Genomic DNA, 15,205 nt, shown 5'->3' with positions numbered 1-15,205 from the left:
TCTAATGGGAAGCATACGAAAAATTCATCCTCGAAAATTTGTCGTATAGTAGTTTTAGATTTTAACAAAAGCAGCGCTGTCATCGCAAAGTTCCGAAGTGAAGTTGGTAAGAATGGACTATATAGATATATACAACAATAACATCGATCGTGACAAATTAAATTGCTTCCATCTCCATTAATATGAATTTAGCAGACAAACCATCAAACTAATCTAAATTAATTAATGGAATCATTTGCAATTCGTCTGTAGATGATTGCAGTGCAGTTGGAATTGTTTGATAGTGAACTGAACTTTAAAAAAAAAAAAAAAAAAAATTTTAGATATATCTAGCCGACAATCATGTATAAAGTTCAATATTTTCAATAAATTCCATCATGTATCGAGAGAGAATCGTTTGTAAGGCAAAAATTGATTGTTGCAATTGTTTGATAGTTGACCCCTATTTCTGATTTATTAAAATTATAAAATTGCAAAGTTGGGTTTATGACGTCATCATTGAACAAAGATACTGTTGGAGAGAAGCCGAGTAATTGATGCCGTTGACCATCTTGTATCCCTTTTGCGCTGCTGAGTTCGTGACTGGTCTGCTTCTGTTCTAGGGAGTTTTTAGCGCTGACAGCTATTTTTGGAACTATGCTCTAAGGTAGGCATACATACATACATGAAATTTTTAGGGACTCTTTCAATACCAACAGCCCATGCGTAAAATGCGCCTAATGGATTAGCAACACGCCACAATTAGATCCTTACCCCAATTTTGCCACGTGCCGTTTGAGATAGGATATTTAACCAGTCAACGGTTATGGAAAGGTTCCCAATTTTTTAAATTACGCTTTACGAAAATTGCATTCCAAGAAAGGCTGCTGAAGAACTAGAGGTTCGTGTATTTTAGATTATTTTTAGCAATTATATAATACGTGTAAACAATATTAAGTATGAATTTTTGGTTCATGATGCTGATATTGGGTGTAATTTATTACAGATTTCGAAAAATAATTTCTGTAAGACTCGTTTTACTGTTAGGTGACAGAATAAAAACATTACACAGGTTTATTATTTACGCAATAAGAATTTCTAAATTTTCATGACAGTATGGAAGTCGGGTAAATATAAAAAAAAATGATACACTCCAAATGAGTATTATTCTACTTTAATTAATTCACAGGCCATATAACATGGGTTGGTCAAAAAACAAAAAAATAAAGGAAGGAAAATAGGATTATATAAGATGGTAATCGCTCATGGCACCACATATTGTATGAAAATAAATTTGTAATGCTTTATTTCGTGGCAGGTTTTCATAGGCATGTATGTATGATTAGAAAACGATATTAAATAGTTCAAAAGATGATATTCCAAAGTTATTATTATTGATATTCTGTCTGAAATTATAATTATAATCGGGCGTTATGGATTATTTACATTATTATGCGTATATTGGCGACACGTAATGTAAGGGCGATTGAAACGTAGTTTATAAGTATATATTTACGCGTTCTGACAAACCGTCAGACTATATCAAAATATCGATTCACTGCCAGACATGCGTTCCACGTTCATAACGATAGTTGTACTCTTTGGGGGATGTTGTTTCTGAAGCTCTCGCTGTACTGCTCTGTCCAAATGTTTATAAAAAATCTTATAGCAGACCACAATTGATTACGTAAATCATAATTGTTAATAATCATTCATAGTAAAATTTGTTTCAATGAACTTAGTTTTTATCGGATAAACATGTCAAGTAGAATGTGCCGAATTGTCATGTACGGTGAAAATTACACGCTTTGAATACAGCCTTAAAGCGCAGAATTTAAAATTCAAGGTGAACCTCATTTTAGTTCGGAAGTATTTCAACGATATTCTCAAAAATTATGTGCCTTTATTAGGTGAGTATTATACGATGATTGAACACATGTATCTTTATTTATTTACATTAGCTGTATGGTTTTAACAACTATTTCAATGTATACATCTTATTTGAAAGCCCGAATTACTTTTGCACCTCGTGATCACCGTGTTCTTTACATCTTCAAGATATGGTACAACGTATTAATTAACTATATCCTGTGTAAATTTTTACATTTTTTAAAATTAGTGTGAGGGTGATAATTTATTTTTCGATCATATTAAGTGCGGTTGATAATATAGACACCCTGTTTTATATAAAATAAATCTAGGTTTCTTTTCAATAAAAATATCGATCATTATATTTCAATAGCACTCTAATATTCGAATAATTGCCATTACCTGGTTTCTATTTGTAGATAAATATTTGAATTAAATTATATTATTGGACAGACGAATATAAGTATCAAATGGATCTAATTTTAACGAATGAACATTTTGAAATCCACTTTAAGAAAGTTCGCTAATTTGTGAGTAACAAAAAAAGAGATCCAAAAGAGTGCGCCATTTTTGAGCTCAAAATTCAGAAATATTGAATTATAAATATGTACTTGCACGTGTGAACCTCTTGTGTTCGCTCGTTATGACCTTTGCAATTGCACGTAGAATCAATAGTAAGCTCCACGTCATTCGGGGTTTTCTTTTGCCTTTCCCATTACTATTCAAATCACGAGCATACAACTGTGAAAGTTTTGAATAAATGATGAATTGGTACATGAATAAAACAGTTTACAAGGTGGACCTAGGTGAAAAGTATAACAAGAAATGATTATCATACACCTAATCGAAACCATTGTACAAGTCTTGCAATATTCTTCATAAATTTTGTGCCTATGTTCACTGTATGATATTTTTCAAATATTATATGTATGTTTTATCTGTTGTCAAAGAGTCCGCGAGAAAACAATTTTATTATCGTTATACTGATTACATCTAGAACGCAAGGTTGTTATGATTTGCTACTGCGATGAGTATACTCCGATATCGAATTATAAATGAGTATTCACCAGTACTATTAACTTCTATCGCCTCAAGTGGCCACAGTGTCACCGTGAAAATTCAATAGGGCGTACTGGTTTTCAGGATTGTTTGTCATATATGTATGTTTTTCTCTTTTGAACAGACTAAAGGGAGAAAGATATGACAGCTTTCGCAACAGATGTCCAAGTCCTACAAACTCTCAAAGTTCATACAAGTGATGTAAACAGTGTTGACTTTGCAGGGGATTGCATACTAGTCACAGCTTCTGGGTAAATAATTTAGTAAAATTTTATTTCTATTCAAAGTAAATCTTATAAATACATTCACCCAGCCCTTAGAATTAAATGAAAACTTTTTTCTTCAGCCAGTTTCTATTTGACCTGTTCCAATTTCGAATGAACAGCTACTGGTTCCTACTACAAATTAGCTTGAGGAAATCAGCAGATTAAGATACACTCCTTTCTTCCGTTACGTAAAAAAAAATTAACCAATCGGTTTAGGACCTGCATTTGGAATAAAATGTGATTTTTTCGTAGTAACCAAATAGTATAGTGCATTTTCTACCACTAAATGTCATTTTTCCATATTTGGGATACCAATGGTATTTCAATAGTCAAATTATATTCTGGGAAATGAACTCCACTATATAATCTTATACTTCCATAGTGTAGTTATAATTTTTGATCAAAACAATTTTTCAAGTATATTACGAATATTTTATATATATTACTGCAATATTTGTGTAGGAGTTTCGCAGGCTTTGCAGTAAGATGCAAGGGATCAACGAATATTAACTATTTTATCTATTTTCTGCCCCTGTACCTAAAAGAGACAAACGAGTCCGAGTATGGGAATGGCAAAAGGGTTTAGGTTATGTAGAGGCTCCATATTCGCCTTTGATGGGTCACAAGTACGGAGTAACTTCCGTTAAAGTCAGTCCGCAGTCCACAATGCTGGCTTCGGCCAGCATAGATGGAACGACGCACCTCTGGAATTTGAGGGTACGTTTTTTTCTCTACCTTCTCTATTCTTAGTGCGTCACGAAATAAAGAGAGTTGATAGAAAGCGTCTAAAGTTTATAAAATATTACTAATTATTATACCGATGCGTAACAACAGTCTGGGGCCAGGATACACACGATGGTTCAAGCTGGCGGTGAAGCTGTTAGAGCCTGCAGATTCTCACCTGACTCTACTCTGCTCGTTACCGCTGGCGACAGTGGCCAAGTCTGTGTTTGGGATTTGGTGCATCGCAATTTGATTCGGTAATTTGCAGTTTTTTTTCAATTAAAAGCCTCCCACTCTCATAAAAAATCACGTTTAAGACATCCGCAGGTAACGTTTCAAATTTTTTTTCAAAATTGAGTGTTCATTTAGAATGTGGACGTGACTATAAGGAATAATATGGCGTCAGATTGCGTTATCAGCTGATCATTTCGGGCTCGATTTTAACTAAATTATACGAATATGAAGAGACAAAAAAGCTTTGTTCAATCGGTTACACTGTTCCTGTGTTCTGTTTAATTAGTAAAAAGTGAAATACAATATATTTTTATGATTAGATACTTATCGGTCAGCGTGATGTATATTGTATACTTGTTGGTGAAATAATTCTGCGAAATTTATCAGAAACATGCCATGTTTTCGGGCAGCTCTGAGAAAAATTCCACATTATGGAACAGTTGGAATTATTCTGTTTAGAACTTGCATTCGAAACTTAGTTTTCGTTAAATTGAGATGGTTTTCTGAGCAGATCATCTTAAAAAACGAATGTAATTAATTTTTTGCGCAACCTTGAAAAAACGTCTTTTCGCGCTCGTAAGGTGGCCACAAAATTGCCGCTTTCGTAATGAATTCGCAGCGGGTTGAAGAAAAATTGAACTGAAAAAAAAGCAGGAATTTTTTGCGCTCGCTCCACGTGGGTTGGAGGCGAATTTTTCAAAGGTTGAGAACAAAAAAGTCGTGTACGTCACGGGTGAAATGCAATTTCACTCGTGGGATCGCATTATTTTCGCCCTTGATTACCTAGTGAAAAAGATCATGTGAAAAATCATAAAACTCTTTGAAAGAAATCAGCAAGAAACTTGTTATATGATTTATTTTGTAAATTCGATAGAATATATTACATCGTCATAGATTCTTATGTAATAATAAGAATTATTGAAAATATATATTCCAAGTAAATTCATAGGAATTTTCGGAAGTTTTCGAAAACAATTTATTCCAGGGCCACCAGCAGACGTATCGATATTTCACATTCTAATTGCAGGAAAATACTTCTGGTGTCCTTAATTGACGTATTTACCATTGTACCCACGTTATGGGTTATATATATATATAGATGTACTTCCGCTCTTGGGGGTCATCCATTAATTATGTCACACGCAAAGGGAGAGAGAGGGGGTTCACAAATTGTGACAAGACCCCGTCATAAGCTTCAGGACGTCACATATTATCTGAAATATTGACAATTCCAATTTTCCCATCGCCATCCAAAAAGATAACGAAGTAGGTACTATCTCGGTAATGAATAATGTAAGAGAATGGTTTGAAAGTTCATGGACACAGGATGAGTAATTGTTTTCAGCCAAAAACAATATAAGAATATACGTTTTTTGTTTCTATTGATTTTGAGTATCTATCTGTTTCGGCAAATGTCTCATGTATGTCGCGATGTATGTATGTACTACATGTATCTGTAATGTATTTCTCACATGCTCGAAAATTCAAAATCTCGTTGTCACCCGTGTAGCTATATCTGTCTCTTTCTTTGTATTTTCTTCTTTTTCTTTGTATCCCTCTTTATTTCGATCTTCACGCATTTTAAGACCCCTTTTCCTTTCGACAACCTTCTAGGATTAAAACTATTGAACTCTCGCTGGCTCTAATTACTATCTATTGTTTGATAATGTACATACATATTGTTACTTTATTTGAAGATATTAAGAAATGAGGATAGTATTAGGAGAGCTGTTTTAATCAAGTCCTGAATAAAAAATTACTAAATGAGTGATGCCACAACAAGTGAGTAAGATAAGAACTCATATGATTTATGTGACGTAATTTATGGATGACCCCTTATCGTTGATATGGCCAATACTTATCGCCGAAAAAATTCCCGTTCGTGCATGCATAGGGCATGTACCCACTATGTTTGCGTACACAGTGTTCATAACTCTGGCAAACGATATATTCTAAATACAACATCTTGTTATGGAAAAATATTGACGTATCAAACATATACGATATGGTTGTGATTACAGCCGTTTACGTGCGATAAAAACACTAAGTCAGGAGGTGTATTCATTCTGGGGACTAACTATTGATCCTCACAACACATGCTAACAAGTAATATATAATAAATCTGGTGACCGTGAATTATTCTTAATAATGCATCATGTTCGTTCGTTAATTATACTACTCTCCAAGGTGATAAACATAGAATCAATAATTATTTACAGATTTTTTAATTATACATTATTGTTAGGGATATGTAGAAATGTGCTGAGCATGGCAGATCTCAAGAGTCATGCCTAACTCTAATTTGGTAAAGATTGTGGAAAAGGCTTCAAAAAAATTTGATCTCGTCTTTGTAGCTCGTTCCAGCAACATGAAGGAGCTGTTCAAAGCGTGTGTTTCTCGCCTGACTCCTGTTGGCTTGTGACATCTTGCACATTTGGTGTTCTGAAGTTATTTTCTTCGGCTGAATTGAGCGATACTTGTACCTCAGACAATCAAGTTATTTCCGCCCTTACTTCCGTAGACGATGCGCATGACTTGGGAGTTGTTTCTTGCGATTTCTCATCTTATCAAGAAGTAAGGGGTAAGTCCATCATAAACAATATACCTAATTGTAAAACATCTTTGCATTTTCCAAGATGATGCCAATTCTCAGTGTCTTTAAAACGTTCTTCTCGCAGAGTCTAATAATCTTCCTTATGTGTTTCTACCAACATCCTTCGACCATTTGCACAGGAACTTTTGACTTTGCAGATAACGAACCGTTCAAAAAGTTGTATCATTTGGTAACATGTGGAAATGATCATACGGTTAAGTTTTGGGAGGTGTTTGTGGTGCAAAACAAATGTGAGACGCACCCATCGATCGCGTCGCTAAATTTGTGTAGAACTATGGAAAAACATAGCAGTGCTTTAACGTGCGTTCGGTTCAATTCGAATGGTTCTTATATAGTCAGCAGTGGGTTGGATAAGACGTCGGTTATTTGGGAAACAGTAAGTTTTTTAATATCATGTGCAACCCGCTAATTATCAGTGTTGGAAACTCAAACTCTGTCATGTAAACACTGTTTCAGAGGACTGGAAAAATACTTGCAGTTCTTGGAGGCCACAAAAGATACGTTGCTTGCTGCGCCTTTTCCAGAGATGGTAATTTGATTGCTACGGGTGAGGCTGGTTCATTTAGTTAGTGTACTTATGTGAATTATCTATAAACGTGAAGAAATTAGCACCGTTCGGAAAAATTGAATTTTCTATTGAATTCACTAGAAGTAACATTCAAAAATTTCTTTTTTATATCGCAGGGTCCAACGACAAGTCCGTTATCGTTTGGGATTTAAATGGGAACTTGAGCCTTGACTCTGATCTAGTGAAACGTTGTAGCCCCAAAAGGCATTATACTTATGGCGGTGAGGTACGTAATCAAATCTTGAATCTCATTGAATCAAGACAGACACACTTCCGGTATGAATTTCAATAACAATGGAACCACAACAACGCTCAGTTATTTTCTTTCAATTTGTGATTGAAAGTGGAATAAGCTATTTGCTGTATACAATAAGTCCATTCTTGCAGTGCTGAATGCGCGCAAGCAGGAAAACTTGTGATTTTTTTCCTCACGTTATCAAAGCTTGTGTTTTCAAAAAAGAATAATAGACAAGCGAACTAAGTGTGGTGTTTGAAATTCAATAGTGCGTCGCATTGTGTATAATCGGCTGATTGTTTTGAGTAAATTTGACAAATATTCAAGGCACAGAAAACATCGTGCAAGCTGTTGGACTGTAATTTTGTTACGAATCAATTAAAAGTAAAATATGCGATAAAATCACTTTAATAAATAAATATGATCGACAGCCACGTCATAGCTAGTGCAGTATATTTACTGCCATTAAAAGGCGTTTTTTAAGTCCGACCATTCCAATGCATGGCCACGCTAATTACTAAATTAGTATAATTGTGAATGAAAATGCGATTACAGATTATTTTGGGAGAGCACGAAGTCGTGAAACAAGCAGAGTGCACTGACAACAAAGTTAGCCTGATACAAAGAATCGATGATCATGGTGGGGCAGTTAATAGCGTTGCCTTTTACGGAAACACCCTGTTAGCGTCGGGGTCAGGGTGAGTAAAAAATAGATAAACGAGGAAAATATGTACTGCACATACGATTTATAATACAATTCTTGAATGTCGCAATTTTATATCACGGAAATAAATAAGAAGTCCTAATGTGGTGTAGAACATTCATGCTAATGTGGTCTCGGCATGTAATAATTGATCCCCATATTTAGGGATAAATCTGTTCGTATTTGGGAAGCTGTGGAAATTGATGGCGAAACTTACGGCGGTGAGGTGAAGTTTGAAGAAAAAAGCTTCGGCCCATTGGAGGGTCACAAGTACAGCGTAAATCACGTGGAGTTTAGCCCATGTGGCACTATGCTCGCTTCCTGCTCTTTAGACGGTACAACAATCGTGTGGGATACAGAGGTACTCAACTTCTTTTATTAGTAGTAGATAAATTGCTGTGTATCCCTAACGTTGCAGTTTTTTTTTTTTTTTTTGAGAACAAACGTGAAGATACGCAGTCCTCTTTTCAAATGATGGTTAGATTTTTGGGATCCACATTTTGGATGTAGCTAGGCCTAGGTCCGGATTAAGGGGGTACGATACCTAAGGCTGCTCTACAAGAAAAGGTCGAATGTCGGTGCTGCAAAATGATCCAATAGGTTAAATTTAAAAAGCCGTAAAAATTTTATTATAATATTTCTTAATTGAGAAATTATATTTAATATTTTTTTGCGTCTTAACGCTGGTGAAATCATTTTTTATATTTCAAAAATCTAAATCACGAGCGATTTCACTTTCTATGCTCAACAGAGACAAAGCATTTAGATTTCACTATGATGCTAAGGAAAAAATTAGGGGTTTACGATATTTTGTACAAGTGTGCACAAAGTTCTCAAACTTTGTACAGGAAATTCTTTATAATCGGATTGTAGCGAGACATCAATATTCATGCGATCCTTTATTGGTAAAGATTAAGAGTTCACATACCCGAATTTTTTAAAATCTAGGTACTATTTTGAAAAATTTGATTTTGAAAAATTTGATTGTTGAACTTTCGACTTCTATGAATTTCGAGTGTCGACTTAAACAGCAAAGCTATACAGGGAGAGCGAGGCTAATATAGCGGGGTATAATATTGTATAACGCATATTATTCATAATTAGGTTGCAAATCTATGTATGAAATCAATTTTCCCAAGTTTTTTGCTGACACAAAAAAATTTCTTGTGTGTAGGTCTCCACACTCTCCATACATTAGTTTCGGCCCTAGCTACGGCGATATGGCGGTGTTAGTGGCATAGCATAGAGAGACACACGCGACCTTATATGCTCTAAGCACGCGACCAATATCTGGTTCTTTCTAACTAGAAACTGACGAATATTAAGCGCCGCTGGTATGAAGTTTTTTTTCGAGAGTGGTTTAAGAAAAGACATTGAGTATTGAATATGAAAAATGTATTTTTCTTATTATATTTATCTTAATTACCAAACACTAGTTTATTTACTTTTTTTTTTTATATCAATTAATTATGAATGTTAACATGTTTGAACACAAGAACTTAACCTTACGTTGTGACATTCCATTTACTTATGAAACGATTTTCGAGATTTTTCTTCTCCTGGCAATTATAAACTCTTATATAAACCTTATCGACTCTTGTGAAATATATTGCATTGATACTTAAATATAGTCATCGTCGTATCTATGGAGGGTAGAGAGAAGGAGGCTCAACTCGGCGCTACACGTGATGTCAAAACTCATGAAAATAGTAACTGTTCTTTTCGCCGCTACGTGGCACTCACAACGCTTGTTCTCGATATACATATACATATATGTCTGTAGATTAAAGAACACAATGTTACCCCCACTTCGAATTACTAATTCAAGAATAATCCGCGCCAGCGCTGCCGTCGGCAATAATTAGAACTATTATTTGCCGAAATTTTGTTCGCAGATAAATGTTAGTTTCATGTAAGAAGCGCCGAGTTGAGCCTCCTTCTCTCTACTCTCCATAGAACAAACGATCGAAATGGGTTGAAATTTCGACGATGCATAGCTTTTTTATAGCGGAATCGAGGAAGGTTACTCATATTCCGAAAATCGTCAGAAAAAAGTGTGGTTTTTTGACACGTGTCGCTATTCCCACATTTCCCGCATTTCAGGGGCAAAGAAGTGCATATTGGAGGAACCTTCCGATTCTGGTAAGAATGAAGAGTAAAATGAGCTATTATGAGACTGTTTTCATGCAATATTGAAACCGCTAAAAGAAAACTAGTAATTACAATAATTTCGTAAATAAAAGATACTCTCGCGATCAGCTGGGAGCACGGTCGAGTGTCCCAACGAAGAACATTCTAACCAAAGAACGTCCGATTCCACTACAAAAGCACTATGCACTGTCGAAATTTCAACCCATTCCGATCGTTTGTTCATTGATTATAAGCAGAAAACGGATGAGTTCGCTCGGTCGGTAAAGGTAGAACTGCTACATCGCGTTAAGGATTCTAATATACTAGAGTAAGAAATTTGTGTACAAAACCATGTTGATTTTGTACAGATGGGGGGTAGAGCAAAGGCAAATTTTGTAAACTCTGGATCAGGGATTCGCGTTTGCCGATGGTCTCCAAATGGGAAAATGATTGCTACGGCGGGGGATGACGAGAAAACGACATTATGGAATGTGGATACCATGGAAGAAATGCAGTAATTATCAAATCTGACTTGATTATTTGTTTCTCACAGCTAATTTAATATAATGAACGGTAAATTCTGTTTATGACATATAAGCAACATTTATATATATCAACCCTGATGCCCCCAGGGTTTTTGAGGGTCACTCAGATGCAATTACCGCCATTGCCTTTACCCCAGACTCAAGCTACTTGGTGACGGCCTGCAGCGAAGGAACATGGAGGCTATTTGACGATATAAATACGCACACTCAATGTCCGTTAATTTTTTGCGAACAGGGACATGATTTAGGGGTACAAGATTCTGATTTTAGCCCTGTTTTAGAACCCGTGGCATCTGCAGGTAAATTCGCATTCACTTCTGTGCACGGTGAAAGAATTGGCATCCTTAATGGAAGCGTTATTCTGGCAAAAGGCGTTGCGATGGACAATTAGCTGATCATTTCACAGGAATTTCACTAATTCCAAGGCACAGAATACAGCGTGCAAGCTGTTAAATTTTGATTTTGGAACATGAAGTCAATGCAGAGTAAAATATGTGCTAAAAATTACCTTTATAATTAAACCCGAGCTAGTTGGAGCAGTATTTTTACTGCTACCAGATGACGCCTTTTCGAGTTTAAGGATTTCAAATAAGTGACTACACGAAAATGCAATATTCAGTTCCGTAAGTGCGTTTTCGACACAGTATGCGTAAAATTCGATTTTAGGCAGCGCATCGAAAAGTGCCATTTAACCCAGCACTACCCACCAATAATAATTAATTCTACCGGCCAAGAGTACTATTCGACCGCTACGCTTGCGTAAAACGCACATGTTTCATACGATATTTTTCGCATATATTCCACGCATACTATGTCAAAAACCGCATTGGAAGCACTTGGTGCATAATACAATATTGTCATGCAATCATGAGCGTTTTTTGAAAATTGATTGAAAAAAATGCCGTATATACTGTAATAGTCTTTTCAATCGGTGTGGAAATCAAGAGTGGATTAGTAGGGGAGGGTGGAGCAAAGAGGGCCCCTGGGGGAAAAGTGGGCATCTTAAAATTTTTGATATATCAAAAAATTTGAGGGCGAAGTGGGTCCCCTGACATTTTTTGAATAACAAGGGATAAAATTAATCACCTGAACTTTTTATTGAACATGAATTATTCGCAATATATTTTTTTCTGATTTTAGGTATTATTTTCTTAAGGGGCCCACTTTGCCCCACCCTTCCCTATGTGCAAATTAGGCATACCTAGCTAGACAATTAGGTGTCAATGGATTAATTAGTATTGAATACGCAGCTTTTGAATTCAACACTAGAAAAGATTGAGCCTGCATGCAGCTGATTAAAGAAAGTGACTAATTTTGTCAGATAGTAACGTTAATTAATTGACAATTTTTCACAAAGTGCCGCTTACGGATCCAGGCGGAATCAATCGTCGTTCCTACTTATTGGCAACTTGTGGTAATGATTCCTTGGTTAAGTTATGGCATATTACGATATTCATCGACGTCGTACCTGTATCCCGCGACGAAGAATTATATAATTCCATAAGTACAAGCAACGTCACGGGACAAACCTATAAGCTGTGGAAGTCGATGGCGGGACATGGTGGTAACGTTATGAGCGTGAGATTTTCACCTATCAACGGGGAAATTCTAGGCAGCGTTGCTACTGACCGAACCGCTAGATTGTGGAGTGTGGTGAGTGATTTTTAAGATATACCGTAGAGTAATTTTAAGTAAAATATGTGATCGAGATCTAGTGAAAACTTAAATTGTTAATTTTGGGATGATAATAACTTTCGTTCTTAAAAGAGCGGGAAGTTAGAAACGACTATAGACGATAATACGAATAATTGTCGCGCTTCTTTAGTATTCAGGAGTCTGTCTACACGTACTGGAAAATCACGACAGCCTTGTGACCGCATGTGCCTTTGCTCAAGATTCGTCACTGTTTGTTACAGGTACGTTCTAAAACAATGCAATATTGTGTAGCGTGCACAAAAATCGGGCTTGTTTGTGGAATATCCAAAAATCAGCATCCAAAACGGAGTATTGCATGATACATAAGTAGTAAGCAAAAAATTGTTATTGCAGATTTTTCCACCGTCAGAACTATTCAAATCGCACATGTTAACGCCTGAAGTAAAATGGCGTCGTATCGGGCTGTTAATTACTTTTAATATTTAATACTCGAGTGGCGGTCGTTGTATTTTATTTTTCATCATCAAACGGCATTATTGGACGGTATATTGCTTTATCGCTTTAGCAAAAAATATTGACATTTGTTTACAGGAGCATTAGATAAGACTGTACTAGTATGGAAATTACCTCAACAATTGGTGTCGCAAAGTATTCTAGCAGATAGACTTAGGAAAGCGAAAAAGAGAGTAAGTATTTTATTTCGTGTGTGTTTTATGAATTGTAGATACTGCATTTTCAATCCGAAAAGATAGTAAAATGCAGTACTGATAATGTTAGGTGGCTGACTGGAAATTCGAAGAAGTAGCAAGATGGTTCAGGGAAATAGAATTGCCCCGTTTAGCCGAAAAAATTCAAGGCACGTCTTTGAGCGGACGTCACCTATTAACGATGCCTGAACAGACTTTGGTTGATGGTTTACAAATTGAGGATGAAGAGGTATCTGATCTTTAAGTGTTTGCTCATTTTAACGAGTTATGACTCCCTCCCCCCCCCCCCCCCCCTCCTCGAACCTCCTTCTAGTTACGAATTTCAATCGTTTGTATGTCGTATGTTTTATCAGACTATGGAAACCTTTGTGAAACAATTGTACTGGTTGAGACGGGAAGACAGCTATACGTGGAACATTCCTGAGGATCTTGAAATACCACACGAGTTCCTGTGCCCAATAACGCACGAAGTTATGCGAGAACCGGTACAATGTTCAGGTCTGCTATTGTCCATATTACAGCACAGTTTCAGTTTTAAAGAACGTGTGACAGCGTTACGTGTAATTTTTTATTTGCATGATTTTCAGATGGATTCACTTACGAACGAGCTGCAATCAACGAATGGTTGTTAAGTGGCAAATATTCAAGCCCTATGACAAATGCGCCGCTACGTGATACAAAGTTTGTTACAAATGTTTTCTTGAAGAACAAAATCTGCTCTCTTTTGTTCGGTGACCAGAAAGAAGAGTGACTGAGCTTAAAGCAGAAGAGCGCAGCGATCAATTATACTTGTTTATGTTGGATAATTTAGTTCTTTGTTTATTCTACTTGATATATGTATATGAGAATTGCTTGAGAAATCGCGGATAGAGTGGTATCCCGTATACTGTCAACTTATGATGTAAGAAACACTGTGCACTCAATTTTGTGAATAGATAGAAACAGAGAAGATGTGCTGAGAGTGGACCCATTAAATTAAAGACACTCTGTATAATTATTTCCGTAAAGATGGCCATAATCAGCCTGTTAAATTAAACGAATAAATGAGGCGAGAAAAAATCTCAACGTCCTCAATTTTTTTTTTTACAATTCTCTTACAAAAGGTAATTGATAAGACATACAAGCAAACATTTATAATCTCCCACCTTTATTTCGATTATCACATTTCACCACAAAATAATTGCCTCACTAACCTGTACAACAACTGGAAAAATATTCCATTTCCAATATCATCCGCATTTGGATAAATCTACACTGTTGTTAAGATTGTAGAGAAATGAGGATAATTTAATTCTATTCTAATGCAAAATGTATTTCGTACGAGTTTAGTTAAGGTAAAGTAAAACTGATTACTGTACCTCTATATCTGTATACATATTTTGAGCTTGTTTTGCACTATATTCACTTACACCGAGTGATTGTTTTTTCAACGTGTCTTTTCAAACCACGAAAAATTGAAGTCTGTATCTCTGTGATAAAACATCGATTAAATCGAGATGTTCTTTATATGTGAACTACAGTTGTATTGACCTTAAGAATTTTTCAATAAAATTATAGCCGGTATTTATACGTTTAATCGATCAATTATATTGTTAATAAAAACGAAATTGAAGAAATATGCTCCTAGCGATGCTTACAATTATAATATACCAAGAGTTTCTCTTGAAAGGACCTGCTCGCAACGCGCGTGTTTTAACTTGTTTATTAATTCTGATTGGCTGACATCCGTGCTCGAATCCTGAAGCAAACTTTCACTGACACTAACAAATTCTCTAGAATCGACTGGTTGACAAGTGATGACTGAAATACAATAATACTGGAACGCACACTGCATGGCTCAGTATACGGCTGGCTTCCGGAGAGAGATAGCCTAGAGGTAAAGTGCTGTTTCTCTTGCACCGATACAGTCCTTCAAAC

The 15,205-nt window shown here is 35.9% G+C and overlaps 1 protein-coding gene across 2 annotated transcripts; it reads left to right on the top strand.

Annotated features, from left to right (window-relative positions):
• The first annotated feature begins 1,562 nt into the window (after positions 1–1,562).
• Positions 1,563–14,855, top strand: LOC124404173 (WD repeat, SAM and U-box domain-containing protein 1-like). Of its 2 annotated transcripts, none has more exons than XM_046878107.1 (18): positions 1,563–1,825; positions 3,032–3,158; positions 3,719–3,890; positions 4,008–4,153; positions 6,485–6,711; positions 6,882–7,120; positions 7,201–7,291; positions 7,429–7,538; positions 8,103–8,245; positions 8,416–8,611; positions 10,749–10,894; positions 11,013–11,224; positions 12,283–12,578; positions 12,751–12,841; positions 13,173–13,267; positions 13,359–13,517; positions 13,642–13,786; positions 13,876–14,855. In XM_046878107.1, the coding sequence occupies exons 2-18, from the start codon at positions 3,049–3,051 to the stop codon at positions 14,037–14,039; spliced, it is 2,742 nt and encodes a 913-aa protein (XP_046734063.1). In that variant the 5' UTR covers positions 1,563–1,825; positions 3,032–3,048; the 3' UTR covers positions 14,040–14,855. The 2 variants fall into 2 exon arrangements, with proteins under 2 accessions (XP_046734063.1, XP_046734061.1); XM_046878105.1 differs by having other exon boundaries at positions 1,563–1,889.
• Positions 14,856–15,205: the final 350 nt, after the last annotated feature.

This window comes from Diprion similis, chromosome 3, assembly GCF_021155765.1.
Source record: "Diprion similis isolate iyDipSimi1 chromosome 3, iyDipSimi1.1, whole genome shotgun sequence".
Taxonomy (NCBI): Eukaryota; Metazoa; Arthropoda; class Insecta; order Hymenoptera; family Diprionidae; genus Diprion; species Diprion similis.
This window is presented reverse-complemented; position numbering and strand designations above follow the sequence as displayed.